Source organism: Nothobranchius furzeri, chromosome 16, assembly GCF_043380555.1.
Source record: "Nothobranchius furzeri strain GRZ-AD chromosome 16, NfurGRZ-RIMD1, whole genome shotgun sequence".
Lineage (NCBI taxonomy): Eukaryota > Metazoa > Chordata > Actinopteri > Cyprinodontiformes > Nothobranchiidae > Nothobranchius > Nothobranchius furzeri.
In genome coordinates this window covers 23229318-23249348 of record NC_091756.1, presented here as the reverse complement: position 1 = coordinate 23249348, position 20031 = coordinate 23229318, and the positions used below count along the sequence as shown (strand labels likewise).

Sequence of the window (20031 nt, the reverse complement as noted above, 5' to 3'; positions counted from 1 at the left end):
CAGAGGTCGTTTGCAGACTTCACCCCTTTATTCTAAAAATTGCAGGAGCTGCAGTGGGCAAGATGCATTGTGGGTAGTCGTGTTTTTGTAAATTTAGTTTGATTCTGGGGTGTCTATGCATGTTTACTTTATTTTAATTGTTTTATTGGGGGGGGGGGGGGGCGCTTAGTTATTACTTTGTTCACTGTTGCAAATGTGATGTTGCTTGTGTCATGCTGGTACCGTAGCTCAGGAGGTTGGCGAAACGAATGGCACCGCTGTACTGTTCCACTGTCACAATAACATAAGTGGTGCATGGTTCACACTAGATGTGCAGGAATTCACTCTTTGTAGTGATGTGTCGGTTGCGAACGAACCGGCTCTAAGAGCCGGCTCTTTGATGTGAACGACGGGAGCCGGCTCGTCATTGTGAGTCCCCCCCCCCCGCCTTGGTGAAAGCTACAGGCGATTGGTCAACATGTGTAACTGTGTATCCAGACTGTCCACACACAGAGCAGTAGGGGCGGGGAAGAGGGAGGATCATACTCAGACAGACACACAGAAGAGCACATGCGGGTGGAGGGAGACGAGAGGGAATGAGGAGGAGGAAAAAGGAGAGGGAGGAGCTTGCGACGAAGACGGTGAGAAAATGAGCGCCAGCAGTCGGAAAGTGGAGATTTCTTAAAGTGTTCAGTTATTAAATCCATAGAAATGATAAATATTTGATATATTGCTTTTTTACATTAGTAAATTATTTTACATATAGTTTAGCATTATTTTGGTTATAAATGTACTCTACGCAACAGAAAATCTGAGGAACCACTTGGGAGCCTTTTTGGTGAGCTGAGCCAAAAGAACCGACTCTCTAAAAAGAGCCAGAATTACCATCACTAACTCTTTGAGTTCCTCTCTAATTTGATTTTTCAAAGTCAGGAGATGTTTGAGGGCACTATGAGCCAGCGCTTTAACTCTCTTGAGACCTGGCACTTTAACTCTGATTTAGTGTCAAAAAGCAGCTCCTCTGAAAGTAAATATCTGACACTGGTGTAGGAGGTGAGATAGCAGCTCAGCGCAAAATTACCTGTAACAAATTAGTGTTACAGGTAATTTTGTCCAAAGAACTACTTTACTTTTAACTTGATTGAACTATAAGGCGTAACCAATGTGAGAAATTGAGTTGAAATTGACTGAAATATAACGTTAAACTAAATTAAATATTAAGTTGAACTGGAGTAACAATAAGTTCGTCTTTGAAAAAATTGATATGTTTTAGTTTGTTTCAATGCACTTGTGTGATTGTGGAAGATTTCATTAGTCTGGTTATATTGAAATAAAAAGAAAATTTCAGTCACATTAGAAAGATCATTTCATCAAAACTAAAAAATAAATAAAATAGCTGTAACAAATGAGCATAATTTTTTATACCTGGTTTAAAGTAACATTTTTTTCTGTGTACTTTCCGTACCCATTGTGCACGACTAATCCTTTTGCCAGAAAAACTCTAACATGTTAAACGGTTGAACTTTGTGCTGTGGCATATAAAACTAAAGGTTATGAAAAACTGATATTTTATTATTTGTAGACAGCGTTTTGAACAGCCAAAGCTCGTTAATCTAATAAGAATAATCTGCATTCCTCCAAACTTATGGCTCACTGGGCCAAGACAAAAGGGGGTTGTAGAAGTCTTAGAACAACCTCAATTGTTTTATACAAATTCATGCCAATGTTGTTTTATAAAACATTTACTTAGTCTTGCATTTTGTATTTTACTATTATTTGCATAAAATCATTGGTAATTTGTAAATACACATTTCTACGGTTAACTATAGCACTTATAAACCTGTGGCACTTTATGTCACAAAATCATAACATTTTAGCTGGAATAGCCACATAATGTGATGCTGACAGTGAAATAGCAGTCTCATGAACTTCCATGATGTTTTTGAAACATTTAAGGATGACATCAGCCAGCGTTGGCCTCAGCTAGGCTCAGGATAGCCATTATCTCTAGATGAAAAATCTCCATTCTATGAAATAATTCAGTTGTGTTGACATGTATTTTGACCATGTGCTTGTCTGTTCCCTCAGGTATGCGCATCCTGGTGACCCTGCTGTTGGACACGCTGCCCATGCTCGGTAACGTGCTGCTGCTCTGCTTCTTTGTCTTCTTCATTTTTGGCATAGTTGGTGTCCAGCTGTGGGCTGGCCTTCTCAGAAACCGTTGCTTCGTCAAAGACAACTTCTCCTTGTGAGTGCCCCTCTGTATTTGTTCCAGCTGTGTGTATTTCTTTGTCTGTTTGCAAAGACTTTAGATACTGTAGTCACTCGGTATTATTTCAAATCATATTGGTTGCAATGACGCCCCCGAGGGGAGGCCAGGGGTGGCCATGAAAATTGCTGCCCCCCAGGAAAAGCCAACATTAATAAATCATATTATTGTTCACTCAAACCATAAATTGTCGTCATCGTCGTTGTCTTCCTCCACTTATCCGGGTCGCGGGGGCAGCATCCCAACTAAAGTCAAAGTCAAAGTCATTTATTGTCATTTCTACCACATTTGCAGGACATACAGAGAAACGAAATTGAGTTTCAGCTCACACAATTCAAAGATCAGACATATGTGGGTAAGACACATGACAAGAATTGGTGACTGCGGTCATTCGCAACATGAGTCGCGCTACTTCAATAGATAGATGAAAAGGGTGTTACATGAGGATAAGTGGGGGTAGGTAAAAAAAGGCATAGCAGAGTTAGACCCAGCGGGGAGTAACTCTATTATACAAAAAAACTCCTTTAACATGGAAGCACAAACAGCACAGATACAACATCAGAGTCCAATGGGGATGCGGGGTTGGGCGGGATCCTGAAGCCTCCAATGGGAGCTGCCACTGCGGCGCATCGACCAGCTGCAGACCAACAGGTGGGAGGGAGAGATAAGGACAAGAGAGCACATTGAAGTTTCCCGCAGACGTCTCAATCTGAAGGAAGAGGGTGAAGGTTGGGACACAGCATCTGTCGGCATTCCTCCTTTCGTGGGGGTGTGTTGAAGCAGCCTTGAGAGGCTGCTATGGCGTCAGATAAGGATAAACATGACTTTGTTTGGGGCAGGCAGAGATAATTTTCCTCTCCGCCTTGGAGTCTCTAAATGGTCATTCATGTCCACCAGTGAAGCCAATTTTATGTTCTAAACATCCCCACATCATCCGGCGACCCTCTCCAAGATCATATCCATCTTGCGTACTATCACAGGCAATGCCGCGAGGACATTATCCAGCTTGCGGTTCACCTCGAGTAACGTCCCAGTTTGTGAGGTCACCGCACGAGCGGCACATTCCGTGGGCACGGGTCGCACTCCAATCGCTCCCGGCTTCCCAAATTTCCAGAAAACCAGATATCCTCCCACTCCAATCAGAAGAAATCCAGTGATCATCAGGCCGAACATCCACAGATCTTCCACGTCCTTGATGGACAGCTGAGAGAGGCACACGATTCGCCAGACCTCCCAAGAATCGGGTGCATATCCCGATGCGAATGTCCCCTCGGGACAGGTGGGAGCCCCCTTCTTCGTTCTCATCGTAGAAAAAATGTTGTCAATCGCGTTGAATGACCAGTTAATTAAGTCCATATTTCCAAAAAAGAGTAGTGGTTTCAGGAGAAATGCAGAGAAGTGCTCTGTAGGCAGACGGGACAAGAGCCTTGGGGAAGCCGATAAGGGAGCTGAGAAAAAAGCGTCTGTACTCTCTGAAGGCTGAGAAGAGAAGAGAAGAGCTCCAGACCGTCCTCTCCCCGGCCTTCTCCACCAGCTCCTCCGGCAGGACCCCAAGGCGTTCCCGGACCAGATTGGAGATGTAACCTCTCCAACGTGTCCTGGGTCGACCCGGGGGCCTCCTGCCGGCAGGACATGCCCGAAACACCTCCCCGGGGAGGCGTCCAGGAGGCATCCTGACCAGATGCTCAAACCACCTCAACTGGCTCCTTTCGATCCAGAGGAGCAGCAGTTCTACTCCGAGTCCCTCCTGAATGTCTGAGCTCCTCACCCTATCTCTAAGTCTGAGCCTGGCCACCCTACGGAGGAAACTCATTTCGGCCGCTTGTATCCACAATCTCGTTCTTTCGGTCATTACCTAAAGCTCATGACCGATGATTGGGACGTAGATCGACCGGTAAATTGAGAGCCTGGCTTTCTGGCTCAGCTCCCTCTTCACCACGACAGATTGTTTCAGCGTCCGCATCACTGCAGACGCTGAACCAATCCACCTGTCGATCTCCCGATCCTTCCTACCCTCACTCGTGAACAAGACCCCGAGGTACTTAAACTCCTCCACTTGAGGTAGAACCTCTCCCCCGACCCGGAGTTGGCAAGCCACCCTTTTCCATCGAGAACCATGGTCTCAGATTTGGAGGTTCTGATCCTCATCCCAGCCGCTTCACACTCGGCCGCGAACCTATCCAGCAAGAGCTGAAGGTCAGAGCTGGATGAAGCTAGGAGGACCACATCATCCGCAAAAAAGCAGAGACGAGATTCTCCTGCCACAAAACTCGACACACTCCTCACCACGGCTGTGCCTAGAAATTCTGTCCATAAAGGTAATGAACAGAACCGGTGACAAAGGGCAGCCCTGGCGGAGTCCAACCCTCACCGGGAACAGGTCCGACTTACTACCGGCTATGCGTACCAGACTCACGCTCCTCTGGTAAAGGGACTGAATGGCCCTTAACAGAAAGCCACCCACCCCATACTCCTGGAGCGTCCCCCACAGGGTGCCCCTGGGGACATGGTCATAAGCCTTCTCCAAATCCACAAAACACATGTGGATTGGTTGGACAAACTCCCATGCCCCCTCCATCACCCTTGCAAGGGTATAGAGCTGGTCCACAGTTCCCCGGCCAGAACAAAAACCGCATTGCTCCTCCTCAATCTGAGATTCAACTATCGATCGGACCCTCCTCTCCAGTACCTTGGAGTAGACATTTCCAGGGAGGCTGAGGAGTGTGATCCCCCTATAGTTGGAACACACCCTCAGATCACCCTTCTTAAAGATGGGGACCACCACCCCGGTCTGCCACTCCACAGGAACTGCCCCGATGACCACACAATGTTGCAGCGACGTGTCAACCACGACAGCCCTACAACATCCGTAGCCTTGAGATACCCAGGAAGAACCTCAACCACCCCTCTGGCTCCGCCGCTGTGTAGTTGATTGACTACCTCAGCAACTTCTGCCCCCGAGATTGGAGAGTCCATCCCCAGGTCTCCCGGCTCTGGTTCTAAAACTGCAGTGTGGAGACATCATCCTTCAAACCTGAGAGATGTTTAAGCTTGGTTTATGCTTGATGCGTTTACTTTCCGCTTGGTGATGCGGGTCGCAGTTGGGACGTGCTTCACAACTCGCAGCGTTTATGGTTCATGCAGCTTGTCTCTGCGGTGAGTTGATATTCTCCCAAACTGTGGGGGGCAGCATGGAGCTCTACGGCATGTGTCCAACACTACACCATAGTAGAAGTAAAAATTACATTTACATTACAATTGTTTACAACATGGCATTCCAGCATTTTTAACAGTGTCCTCGTCTTTTCCGACAGTGCGAGCTATTTCTCTCCAAGAATTATTAACAACATACTGATCACGGTGATCTTTGAGAGCTGAACCATACAAATTCAATTCAATTCAATTCAAGTTTATTTATATAGCGCCAAATCACGACAAGAGTCGTCTCAAGGCACTTCACATAATAAACATTCCAATTCACAGTTCATTAAGCCAATCAGAAATAATGTTTCCTATATAAGGAACCCAGCAAATTGCATCAAGTCACTGACTAGTGTCAGTGACTATACAGCAATCCTCATACTAAGCAAGCATGCAGCGACAGTGGAGAGGAAAACTCCCTTTTAACAGGAAGAAACCTCCAGAGAATCCTGGCTCAGTATAAGCAGCCATCCTCCACGACTCACTGGGGATCGAGAAGACAGAGCAGGCAGACACACACACACACACACACACACACACACACACACACACACACACGCACGCACGCACGCACGCACGCACACACACACACACACACACACAAGTAATGTGTCTATAGTTATATTGTGATGTCTTAGTAAATATTGTATTTGGTGAAAGATAAACTTTATTGTATTTATCCTAGTGGATCTATAATTAAACGGATAAACTAGTATTAGCACATCAAAAGTCAATGAAAACAAAAAGTTATTATCAGGAGAGAGAGAATGTATTAGTGGTTAGCAGCAGTGTGCTAGTCGATGGCCCCCTCCATGAGGCCACCACAGCTCAGCAGAACGTCATCGCAGCTTCTTCTGGGGAGAAAAACACTCACAGAGAAAATAAAGTTAACAGCTGAAATTGCACAAAATAGTACAGTTAAAGAGCAGACTGTAGAAGAAAGCAGTAGAGTGTGAAAAGTGGTCAGTGTGTCCTCCAGCAGTCTAAGCCTATAGCAGCATAACTACAGAGTTAACTCTGGATAACCTATCCTATTTAGATGTAGGCATGTTGGAGGTAGGGCAAGGGAGAGCCGTCTTTACCGACTGTACACTCCACCTTCCTGTAATCCCCCACTTGTCCAGATTTAGGCTAACATCAGATTTTAACTATAAGCCCTATCAAATAAAAATGTTTTAAGCCTATTCTTAAAAGTAGACAAAGTGTCTGCCTCACGGACTAAAGCTGGGAGCTGGTTCCACAGGAGAGGAGCCTGATAACCAAAAGATCTGCCTCCCATCCTAAGTTTAGATATTCTTGGAACCACCAGTAGACCTGCAGTCTGAGAGCGAAGTGCTCGGTTAGGAACATATGGAACAATCAGATTACTGATGTATGATGGAGCTTGATTATTAAGAGCTTTATATGTGAGAAGAAGGATCTTAAAATCTAATCTGAATTTAACAGGTAGCCAATGTAGGGAAGCTAAGACAGGAGAGATATGATCTCTCTTTTTAATTCTCATCAGAACTCTAGCTGCAGCATTTTGGACAAGCTGAAGACTTTTAACTACATTCTGTGGACTTCCTGAGAGTAATGAATTACAGTAATCCAGTCTTGATGTAATAAAAGCATGAACTAGTTTTTCAGCATCACTCCTGGAAAGGATGCTTCTAATCTTAGCAATATTCCGAAGGTGGAAAAAGGAAATCCGACAAACTTGTGAAACCTGGGATTTGAATGACATGTCCTGGTCAAAGATAACACCAAGGTTCCTTGCTTTGTTCTCGGAGATTAATGTAATGCCATTAAGGTCAGGCGATTGGCTAAGCAATTTCCTTTTCTGGATTTCTGGTCCAAAGATGAGAACTTCCGTCTTGTCTTGATTTAAAAGCAAGAAGTTAAGAGTCATCCAATTTTTTATGTCCTCAAGACAAGCCTGTAATCTACCCAACCGATTAGGTTCATCAGGGTTAATGGATAAATATAACTGAGTATCGTCAGCATAACAGTGGAAGTTTATCCCATGCTGTCTAATGATTTTACCAATTGGGAGCATATATATAGTAAAAAGAATTGGTCCAAGCACTGAACCCTGTGGTACTCCGCAAGTAACCCTGGAGTATGAAGAAGATTTGTCATGTACATTTACAAAATGAAATCTGTCAGACAGGTAGGATTTAAACCAGCCTAACGCTGCTCCTTTGATCCCTACAACATGTTCAAGTCTTTCTAAAAGAACATTGTGATCAACTGTGTCAAAGGCAGCACTGAGATCTAACAAGACTAGAACAGACACAAGATTCTTATCTGAGGCCATAAGAATATCATTTGTAACTCTCACTAAATTCCTCAAACAGATCATTAGTGTTTAAATGCTGACATACTTGGATGGCCACTATTTTCTCCAGGACTTTGGATAAAAATGGAAGGTTAGATATTGGTCTGTAATTCATTGGGTCATCTGGATCCAGAGAAGGCTTCTTAAGTGAAGGTTTGATTACAGCAACCTTAAAATCTTGTGGTACATACCCATTTACTAAGGATAGATTGATTATATCTGGAATGGGGGCAGTAACCAAAGGAAATGCATCTTTAAATAATTTGGTTGGGATTGGATCCAAAATGCAAGTTGAAGGTTTAGATGAAGCTAATATTTTTGATAACTCTGAAAGCTCAACTGGATCAAAACGGTTCAAGCACAGATGAGGTTCTAGAGTCACCTCTGAAGCTGCCTCACTTACTGAGGAAGAAGAAATCGCATTAGGGAGGATGCTAAAGATTTTGTTTCTAATAGAATTAATTTTACTTGTAAAAAATCCCATGAAGTCATTGCTGCTGAGGGCTAAGGGAATAGATGGCTCAGAGCTACGATTCTGTGTAAGTTTAGCAACTGTACTGAAAAGAAATTTAGGATTATGCTTATTCTCCTCAATTAATGCTGAAAAATAAGCAGTTCTAGTTTGTTGAAGCTTATTTTTATAAAGCAAAAAACTATTTTTCCAGGACAGGGAGGCCTCCTCATGGTGCGTAGAGCGCCATGTTCTCTCCAATTTCCTAGAGTTTTGTTTTAAGGCTCGTAGATGAGAGTTAAACCAGGGAGCCAACTTCCTGTCCCTAATAACCTTCTTTTTTAAAGGGGCAACATCATCTAATGCCACACGTAAAGAGGAATTCACATGATGAACTAAGGCATCAATTTGTGAGGGGCTAGAACTGAAAATATTGCCCTCTGCTACATGCCTCTGAGATGCTGAGGACAGTAAAGATGGAACAGTTGATTTAAAAGACGCAACAGCGTTGTCAGATAGAGACCGACTATAATGAAATTTACTTTCATGTCTCGAGAACTCAGTTATAAAAAACTCAAAGGTTATCAGAAAGTGGTCCGAGAGGACTGGATTATGTGGAAAGATTGTTATTTCCTCACACTCTATGCCATAAGTCAGCACAAGGTCCAATGTATGATGGCAGGAGTGGGTGGAGCTATGTATTCTTTGAGTAAAACCAATTGAGTCCACGATAGTACTAAAGGCTACATTGAGGCTATCATTTTCAATGTCCACATGAATGTTGAAATCCCCCACTACAATGACCTTATCAGTATTTAGCACCAAATCAGATAAAAAATCAGAGATCTGATCCAAAAACTCAGAGTAAGGGCCTGGTGGACGATATAAAACTACAAACAAGAGTGGTTTTACAGTTTTGCAATCTGGATTAGGAAAACTAAGAATAAGATGTTCAAACGAACTGTAGCTATTAATCTGTAAGGGACTGATTAATAAGTTCGAATGAAAAATGGTTGCCACTCCTCCTCCTCGCCCTGTACTTCGAGCAATGTGATGATTTAAATAATTTGAAGGAGTCGACTCGTTTAAGCTAACATAGTCCTCTTGCTGCAGCCAAGATTCTGTGAGAGAGAGCAAAGAGATCTGATTATCACAAATCAACTCATTAACTAACAAAGTCTTAGAAAAAATGGATCTAATGTTCAGCAACCCACATTTAATTTTTCTAGTTTTCTGCTCAGTTGAATTTGTTCTAATATTTATGAGATTTCCATGATTTGCTTTATTGAGCCTGATATTTAATCTGTGTGATTTTGGCCGTGGGCAGGACACTGTCTCTATGGGGTAGTGGGTGGGTAACAGTACAGAAGCTGCAGAGGGGTGGGTTAAACTATGACTCTGCTTCCTGGTCTGGACCCTGGGTTGTCATGGAGGACTAATAAAACTGGCCATATTCCTAGAAAGAAGAGCTGCACCATCCAAAGAGGGATGGATGCCGTCTCTCCGTATCAGACCAGGTTTTCCCCAAAAAGTTTTCCAATTATCAATGTAGCCCACGTTGTTTTCAGGACACCACCTAGACAACCAGCGGTTGAAGGACAGCATGCGGCTAAACATGTCGTCACTGGTCCGATCAGGCAGGGGGCCAGAGAAAATTACGGAGTCCGACATTGTTTTGGCAAACTTACACACAGAAGCAACATCAATTTTAGTGACCTCCGATTGGCGTAACCGGGTGTCGTTACCGCCAGCGTGAATAACAATCTTACTGTATTTACGCTTATCCTTAGCCAGCAGTTTCAGATAAGATTTAATGTCGCCCGCTCTGGCCCCAGGTAAACATTTAACTATGGTTGCTGGAGCCTCTAATGCCACGTTTCTGACTATGGAGCTGCCAATGATCAGAGTCGGCTTGTCAGTGGGTGCGTCACTGAGCGGGGAAAATCTATTAGAAACGTGGACGGGTTGGTGGTGGCCCACGGGCTGGGTTCTATGCTTCCTGCGTACCGTCACCCAGCCGGCCTGAGGTCCCGGCTGCTCGGGTTCCACTGGAGGGTCGCTACGGGGTTGTTCTGAGCTAGTTAGCCCCGAGCTAGCTAAGTAACTACGGCTGTTTACAGGTTTTTCAACAGCGCGGAGCCGGGACTCCAATTCCGACACCCTCGCCTCCAAAGCTACAAAAATGCTACATTTATTACATGTACCATTATCACTAAAGGAGGCAGAGGAGTAACTAAACATCTGACACAGAGAGCAAGAGATAGGAGACGGAGAAGCAGAGACAGAAGTAGCCATAGCCATGCTGAGGCTAAGCTAACTGGACGAGCAGCAAACTGTTCAGTACCAAATAAACTGCGTGCAGACTCAAATGGTTCCCTAAAAGCTAGGTGGAACAACAGAAAATGTGCGTTTTAGCGTGCTTTTGTGCTACAATAACTCAGAGATATCCAAGTACAGAGAAATTAAATCAGCTTTAGCGAGCCCCAAACACCAAACAGCTACACGGAGTGCAACACTGAAAACAGGAAACAGGAAACGCCTTACCGCCAGGTGCAGCCAATCAGGTCTGTATTTACCAACCTCTGCTACTAGTTCTTGCCAGTCCGCCATGTTTTTCCGTGTCCGACCGACCGCATGGTTAGAAAATTTCCTAGGTGCAGAAATTATGGGCCGTGCGGAGGCGGAGTGGAGGGGCGTGGTTGTTAAAATGACACAATTTTGCCGCGCTGAGCGTTGCGAACCTCGCGGACGCGTCAAGCATAAACCAACCTATAGAAGGCTGCTTAAGTTCAAAGTGTAAACGTGACCTGTTGGCAAAAGATGCTGCTGCACTGCAAAATCACCAGACCAGAGTGTGTTTATTTCTGCCCATTGTTTCGAGTGTAAAAGATTACTCAAAGATAAAAAATAAAAAAAGAGGTTTGGCAAATTTGTGAAGAGGATAGCTATCACACAAAGGCTACCTGAGGTAGGCCACCAGTGTGAGACAGTCATCAGTCAGAGTTATATCACCAACCGTTGTAACGCACACCATGACTGGGTCTATTACACGCTCACAATTCTATAATATAGATATTTAACATTTGAGATGTAGCTGTTTACAGTGTATTTTAATTTATTGTGTAGTAAGACCTCATAAATGCCAAAGATTTATTGGGGGGAATAAAAATGATCATTTTGACAAAGATGTGTCTGCTCACCAAAGTCATAATGCATGAACTTAAATTACAGATGTGAGGTACCATAAATCCTATAAAGAGTAATGAAACTCGATGACACAGGCAACATGAATAAGTCATGCATGGCCATGTTCCATATACAGTTCAGGAACACGGGCCATGCAGGGTTTCTCATTATTTTAGGACTTGTCTCTTTCCTCCATTCATCACTTCAATGAGATGGTGGATCTGCCAACCTCAGTGACATTGGGTGCATGACCCTGTTCAGAAAGTTCACTCCATAAAGTCACTTTAAAACTGTGTACAGTGGTAGTTTTCACCTGTATCTCTGTGTGTTTGCTGGGTTTTAATAGAAGTGTCAAAAGGTCTTTACCTTACCTTTTAGATATGCAAACATCTACAATTCAGGATGGCTGACACAGCTTAATGTCTTTACTTAAGAAATGTCACTGAAAAAGGGCAGAATCATCTTAAGGGTCATATTACGCAAAACTCAACTTTCTGTGCTGCACTGTGGGTTTCTAGGTGATCACTGTCAGTGTTTGGTTTAGGAAACATGTCAGATCTAAATAAATCCATTTTAACAAGTCCCCTGTGACATCACAATATAGAAAGTTACCCCCCCCCCACACACACACACACACACACACCCACACATACAAAAACTACTCAATGCTCGAGTAGCAATGGCTCTTCTCTGAACCCCTCCCTATCAGAGCGTCTCAGCCCATAGCAGCCTAGGATCAGTGATCCCAACTCCCTTCTTGGGGTGGGGGTGGGGGGTATCCAGCATGTTTAACTAGGTGTTTCTCAATGTCAAGGAGCATGGCCTCGCAAGGCGACGTCTTGCGAGGCCATGCTCCTTGCTTATGAGGACACTGTCCTTTGGATCTAAAAAAACATTTCAGATATCAACTTGATAGCTACAATTAGTTGACTTACTTTTAAACTTGAAATTTGTCCCCTAAGTAGCTGCTGGCTTCTGATCTGCCATCCTTTTGAAAATAACACGGTGCATTCTGGTAAATATTTGACCAAGGCTAGGCTACAAGACACCTCCCATGTATCCTTGCTCAGCTAGCTGAGTGGCTAACAAACACACACCTCGGTCAAACATGAACATTGGAACATTGGCGGTTCCTGATGACGTATCTCCTAGGCCACTGGGGCGGGACCAAGATGTCAAGGCGAGGTTCCTTGGCATTGAGAAACACACATTGTTTTCCTTCCTTCAACACACCTGATTATAATCAGCAGGTGATTAAAAGTCTTCAGCAGAGCTTGATGAGCTGCTCGACGTGTGAATATTGATTAGGGATTAGGGACACGACTTAAACATGCTGGATACCGTCCTATGGGGCAGGGAGTTGGGAATCACTGCCTTAAAGCAACAGAGCCCCAAAACGGCTCATCAATACTGAAAACGTGTAGAAATAAAGGATGAAATAACTTTACGTGAAAGAGATTTTTTTTTGCAAATAGCATGTTTGGTGTAGACCATAGATCTAGTAGAACTAAAATAAAAATCACAATATGCCCCCTTAAAATTAACCTACAGATGACTTTATCTGATGTTTTATGAAACTCTTCAACTAACGACAAGCAGGTATTCTCTAGATCAGTGGGTTTCATTCCTGGTTCTGCAGGGCCGGTATGCTGCATGTTTTAGTTTTTAATCCTGCTTCAACACACCTGGTTTCAATGAGCAGGTGATTAACATGCTTCTGCAGAGCCGGATGGATCAAGTGTGTTAGAGCAGAGAAACAAGTCAAACATCCTGGATACTGGCCTCCCAGGCCCAGGACTGCCTGATTTAGACAACATATTTTCAGCGAATCACTTTTCAGACACAATAGGAACATTGTTTCAGTGAGCTATAAGGTGACCAAAACATTTGCTAACTTAGCTATTTTGATCGCAGACACATTCCCAAGCTTCAGTAACAGCTGTAAACAAGATTGGTGGCTTCTTTTATCTTTTTAAAGACTAATTAAGGGTATTTGAGCTCACTCAGTAGGAGGTGTTCTGTTATGCATGGATGCAAACTGAGCTCATCAGGCACATAAGTGTTGTTGCACATCATCCCAAGGTGTGAAATAGCTTTTGAGAAGAAGGGAGTGAGAAGCAGTCTTATAGTGCAGAAACTGGTCTGGTCCAACAATATGTGCCACGCTATGTTGCAATTAATAAAAGCCGCCGGCTGAAGGTGTGCTGACAGATGAGCCAGATAAAACACAATCACCAGACTTGTATGGTTTACTCCAAATGGAGGTGCAGTCTGTGACAGATAGGCCTAAATGGAGCTATGATGGGCAAGTATGTCTTTGCATCTGGCTCAATGCACACAAAGATCCCCCACGTATTTGGCCCCATTTTGTTCAAACACAATCTGGTAAATTACATCTGTCGTCTTGAACGAGTGTTAATCAGTAAATTCAGCCTCTCTGGTTCAAGAAGGCATCTAGTACCCACAGACACGGAGCTTCAAGGCTTATCTACTTACAATTCTGTGCAGAAAGGCAGAATCATTGTGTAATAAACTCCAGTGGTCGATCCTTTCAGCTGTTTCCGTCTGACTTAAATCACAGACTGCTGTTTATTAACGCTGGGAAAAGATTGTTCCCTGAAGACATACTTATTCCTGTTTTGTTCTTGAAAACAATAAGGGCTCCAGCTTTGACCAAATACACTGTTGTTCCAGCTTGTTGTTGGAGATGTAGCAGCAGAAAAAATCCCCGTCCTTTGGAGAAGTAGGGGTAGCAGGGGTATGCAATCCTAGTCCATGAGTGCTGCTACCCAGCTTGTTTTAATTATTTCCCTGCTCAAACACACCTAAAACTATCTAGCTAGCAACTCATCAAGCTAGAAGCCTGTTAATCACCAGCTGATTAAATCGGGTGTAATGGAACAGGGAAAAATCTAAAACATGCTGGATAACAGCCCTCTATCAGGATTAGACACCCCTGGTATAATGTGTGTTTGTTTCAGTTGGGATTCTCATACAAACATTGTTTTTTTTTTATCATTGTAAAACTAGGATTGGATTGTTTCACAGAGTTCTGCCATTGTTTGTATACAAAGAAAATGCCTTGACTTTTTACATATTCTATCATTATCTATTTATGATACAACCAGTGGTCTATGGAGGCTATTGTCCAACCACTAATCAATGTTAGCAAACACATAAATGGCTAATGGTCCGTTTCTTTTACAGATATTGACTGAAACAGTTAATCTAAAAGGCTCTCAGTAAACAGCCATTTGGAGGCTAAACATAAGAAAAGAATAGGTGAATTTCTACATAAAACTCTTTTGCTACTGGTTTTTAACGGTGGACATTTGATGTAAAGTCACATAAAATACCACAGATTTTCTTGTTGCAATTTTGTCCTAAAGTGTCCTGACGATATCTATTTGCTGCAGATTTACCTTATAAGTTATCTCGTTTCTAACTCCACTCTAATTTCTGACATTTTTCAAACTTTGACTCAGAAACTAATTTAAAGGGGCCGTGTCATAGAAAATCCACCCAATTTTTTTTTTTTTTTTAGCTTTTTACCACATGCTATTGTTATTTCCTTGTGAAAACTACCCCAAACCCGTTTTTGGCTGCATTTAGACATTTTCTTGTGTCAGCTGCAAATTTAGACTTTTACTTTGAATATTCTAAAAACTACTTGCACCATCAGGCTTGAACTGAGAAAGGTTCAAAATTCTTCTGATATTTGAAAAGTGTTATTCAGGCTTCCAAGGTCGTAGTTCTTTTGACTAAATATTAATAAGATTAAAACAAAAATCTCAGCTTAACCCCTGCATTGTCTTCCTGTCCTTCTGCCGCAGCCCTCTTTCTGTGGAACTTGGAAAATATTTCCACACTGAAAACGATGATGAGAACCCCTTTATATGTTCAATGCCACGAGATAACGGCATGAGGGACTGTGGCTCGATTCCCAAGCTGTACGATGAGGGGGGCCAGCAGTGCAACCTGGACATCGACTCTTACAACAGCACAGACAACACCACTTGTGTCAACTGGAACCAGTACTACACCAACTGCTCCGCTGGCCTCATCAACCCTTTTAAGGGAGCCATCAACTTTGACAATATCTGCTATGCGTGGATTGCCATCTTTCAGGTGAACAGCAAATCCGAGTTTTCTGTGGTGGGTGAAGCTGTGGCTGGGTTGGCTGTTGAACAGTCCTGTGATCAAACAATGCACAGGGAGAGAAAATTACAGAGAAAAGGAGCTTAATTGGTTCTGTAGTTGGTGCATCAGAGGAGCGAGGCTTACAGGATTAACAGGTCACATCTGCACCACCAGACACCAGGCTCAACATTTGTTTGCTGTCTCCACATCATCTGGATGCTAATTTCTTTCACTCTAGCTGGGGGTCATTTTAGAGGCCAAAAGTCAAATTTAAGATGCGTTCTGTCAGAAGTCTGGGTTGTGCTTTACTTAGCGAGAACCTTCAGCTGTTTGCTGGGATTTAAAAACTCTCAATTTGTGTTAAAGTTCTAACACCTTTACTTGTATGTGTGTGCCCCTGTGCTACCTTCCAGGTGATTACTTTGGAAGGCTGGGTGGACATCATGTACTTTGTGATGGATGCTCACTCATTCTACAACTTCATCTACTTCATTCTCCTCATCATTGTAAGTCACATTGATGCTGTGTGTTGGTGTGTGTCTGCTTTTTGCTCAACAAGGTTAACTGATCAAGAAAAAAGATGGCTGTGTGTGAGTAAAGGGTTCTTCTTCCTCTTTTTGACCTCAGATCGGCTCGTTCTTCATGATCAACCTGTGCCTGGTGGTCATTGCTACCCAGTTTTCAGAGACCAAGCAGAGGGAGAGCCAGCTGATGAAGGAGCAGCGTGTGCGCTTTATGTCAAATGCCAGCACCCTGGCTTCCCTCTCCGAACCAGGCTCCTGCTACGATGAGTTGCTCAAATACCTCGTCCACATCATCCGAAAGGGGGCCAAGCAAGCTGCTCACGCCTGCAGGTTCTTGGCTCGTCGAGCGGGGCTTAACATTGCCAACTCACCACCACCCACTGAGCCCCAACGCAGCCAGAGCCAGAGGAGGAGGAGGAAGTCCTCCAGGCAGGGGTCGGTGTCGGTTCATCACATGGTGCACCATCACCACCAACACCACCACCACCACTACCACCTAGGGAATGGCAGTGTGAGGGATAAAGGGAGCATCAGGTGTCTGGATGGGAGGGACATTGAGGCTGGGGGGCATAGTAATAATGGCGGGGGTCCCAGAGCAACCACTGCCAGTGGATATCCTGCTTTGGCGCCACCATTTCTCATAACAGCAGCGACCTCTGACTCAAACCTCGCCACTTTGTCCGACGCTGCTGCAGAAGCTGCTGATTCACCTTCAGGTTGTAGTTCACTCAACGCACGATTCCCTCGCTGTAATCTCCCGCCCACCAACAGGGGAATTGCTCCGGTCACCTACTTGGCTCCAGCTCCCATGCCCAGAGCCATGAAAAGGAACTCTGTGCCATTTGCTGCTCCAGCTCCTAAGAACTACCCCACCCTTCAGGCCCGAGCGCTAGCAGAGTCCAGGAGAGGAAGTATTGCTGCCAGCACGCTGACAAACATCAGCTTTAACCTCAACATCCCAGCCATGCCTTTGGAGAGACGGCCATCGAGCCTCGTGGAGACACACATGGCAGCAGGTAGACGCTTGCACGCACACACACACACACACACACACACACACACACACACACACACACACACACACACACACACACACACACACACACACACACACACACACACACACACAATGTTTGATGAGCTACAGTCTACATCGCCACCTATCTCGGCTGTGCTAACTGGAATTTGATTCCCAAAGTAAATGGAATACCAATTTCCAGATTTGAAAATCACTGTTAATAAATACAGCAGTTGAAATGATATAACACTAAATAATTCAGAATTAAACTGCAACACAAGTGTGTTTTATTTAAAACTACTGAAAGGGGACAACACTGATCCCCTCTAACTTGGATGGTTGGACGAGGACAGCCTGTAGGACACAATTCCTGTGAACCTCTGAAGGACAAAAAACATTTGGACAAAAGGGACTGAGGTGATAGCTCCTCCTTTAGATCTTAAACAGTTGGTTTTAAAAATCTTTTAATTCAAAAATGAAAGAATTGTTCTCATTCAGTGGTGGTAACGCTACTAAAAGGGATGAGACCATTTTGGAGGGTGTTTCTGTGTAAAAGGCCTAACTGAACAACCTCAGTTTACATCCTTAAGGTCTGATTGCTTCACCATTGCAGCTGCAGTCAAAACCAGAATTTCATGCAAACTAATTTTTTAAATCTTTTAACTACCATCAACTTCCCATTCAACACTGATTTCTTGGAATTCTATGGAAAACTGGAATGTAAATGTGATGGCGAAGGAATAACACTTGAATAACCATAGTGAGATTTTGGAGCTTGGAACAATCTTAAGGTGGCGCATGTCCAGTTGGGATGTGGATCCATTCAGATGATCATAATGAGATAAAAAGGATTTATTTTTCTATTTTTACACTCAGCCTGCACGAGAAACTCAGAGTGACCGATCGTCTTTCTCAGTGAACATTCGTTGTGCCAGAGCCTGAATCTCAGCCAAAGTTCCAAGCTTACGACTCATCTCGACAATTATATGAGTCTGTGCATTCACAGCGCGGTGTAATCCATCCCTGAGCTCCGGGAAAGAGCCAATATTCCTCGACAACTTGTTAATTTTCCGGTAAGTCAGGTAACCTCCCAGGCCAAAAAGCAGGGATCCCGACACCAACACCACGAATATCCATACGTCTTCAGAATCCTCTACAGACAGTTGAGATAAGCAGATCAGGTTCCACTGTTTCCAGAAGTCCATGATATTCTGAACTGGATCTGTCCCAGAGGGGCACCCGGGAGCCCCTTCTCACTTTCTCATCGTTGAGAAAATTTAGTCAATCGCATTGAGAGACCAGCTGACCAGGTCCATTTTTAATAATTTCCAGTTTCCAGAAAAAATGCAGAAGTGCCGTACACAAAGACAGACAAAGAGCCTTGGGGATAAGATAGGGATGAGAGGAGGAAAAAAGCATCTGTACTCTCCAAGAACCGGAAGAAGGTTGCAGGAAAGTATTCTTTCCCTTTCCTGGTCCTCTTTGTTGATTATTTGCTGGTCTTGGCCAACATGTTTGCAGAAAACAGTGTTTTTATGTGACAAAAGTCTTAATGGGCTAAGGAAAAAGTCCGGTGAGGTGAAGAAGTTGGTTGCTAAGCACCAGGGCCAAACCACTGCTGTATTTCTACAGCACACACTGCACAACCTCAAACACTCCCTCTAACTTACGCACAACCTACAGTAAGACAATTTTCATCATATTTAGGTGTTGGGTTGTTCCCTATCCCACTGATTTGACTGCTTCAGCCTCTCCGTCTGACCACTGTTTTCTCGCTGCAGCTCTGCTGTCCCGCCAGCTGTCAGCCCATGACCTCAGCACCACCAGCAGTGCCATGGATAAAGCTTCTCTCAATCTGGACCCTGAGGGCTGCCCTTACTGTGCCAAGGCCCTTGCCAACGAGTCTGAGGTGGGCACCGAGGGAAACGAGATGCCTGGCGATTCGGACAGCGACGGGGTTTACGAGATCAGCCAGGATCTCAGGGACAGGAGAGATAGCAGGCAGCCCAGGAAGAAGATCCGAAGGTTGGGCAAAACTGCCGCCAAGGCTGTGCACTTCTGGAGGCTGGTGTGTGACACCTTCAGGAAGATCGTGGACAGCAAGTACTTTGGAAGAGGAATTATGATCGCCATTCTGATCAACACTCTGAGCATGGGGATCGAGTACCACGAGCAGGTTAGTGTGTTCTGGATGGCTTGGCAGGAGCTGCTTTTGATAGGTGCTTCGCTGATGTAGCAGTGTGTGTCTGTCGTTCCATGTGAACAATACTGCTCTTGCAGGCCCAACTGGTTTTCCCGACTCTCTGGTCTCGCTTCTTAACACAAACCTAATTAAATCCACGAAACAGACACTAGGATGAGACGGTGTATGAGACAGAGGATGTAGAATGGAACGTGTCTCCCTGAGAGCTTCAACACCTGACAGAGATTTTCTTCCCTTTCCTGTTTTAGCAACACATTCTCACACCCTAAGCGTCGGAAACAAACGCTTGGTCAGCCCAAGTTGGTTTTAGAGTAGTTTAGTTCTTTGGTTCCTTCGTCCTTCATCTGAATCTCAGTGGATCATGAGAGGTGATGACCAGCTTTGTAAGGTGTAAACACCAGTGTTGGGAGTAACGCGGTACAAAAGTAATTAATTGCTATAATGCATTGCTTTTTGCTGTAATGTGGTAATGTAAGGCGTTACAGGGAAAGAAAATGGTAATATTTACTCGGTACACACACAGGTGCTCACATGGTGCTCTCAAAAGTATGGGCTTGGGCATGTTAAACACAGATCTTAAGACTATATGGTGGGCACTTAATGCACTGTGATTTATTATCGTGATTCTTCACTTAAGCAATGTTGATTATATATTTTTTTCATCAAGTTGACGCAGTGATAGCTAGATCTTGTTGTATTGTTGTTGTGTCCCTTTTTTGTCCTTTTGTTTTTGTTTTTTG

The 20031-nt window shown here is 44.0% G+C and overlaps 1 protein-coding gene across 15 annotated transcripts in view; it reads left to right on the top strand.

Annotated features, from left to right (window-relative positions):
* The window catches only part of cacna1g (calcium channel, voltage-dependent, T type, alpha 1G subunit), a 452092-nt gene that overhangs the window by 224517 nt on the left and 207544 nt on the right, over positions 1-20031 (top strand). For all 15 annotated transcript variants that reach the window (XM_054748980.2, XM_054748983.2, XM_054748979.2 and 12 more), the window contains exons 6-10: positions 2068-2227; positions 15240-15534; positions 15960-16052; positions 16174-17086; positions 18870-19264. In XM_054748980.2, the coding sequence (XP_054604955.2) occupies positions 2068-2227; positions 15240-15534; positions 15960-16052; positions 16174-17086; positions 18870-19264 (1856 nt within the window). The remainder of the gene's footprint in view (positions 1-2067; positions 2228-15239; positions 15535-15959; positions 16053-16173; positions 17087-18869; positions 19265-20031) is intronic.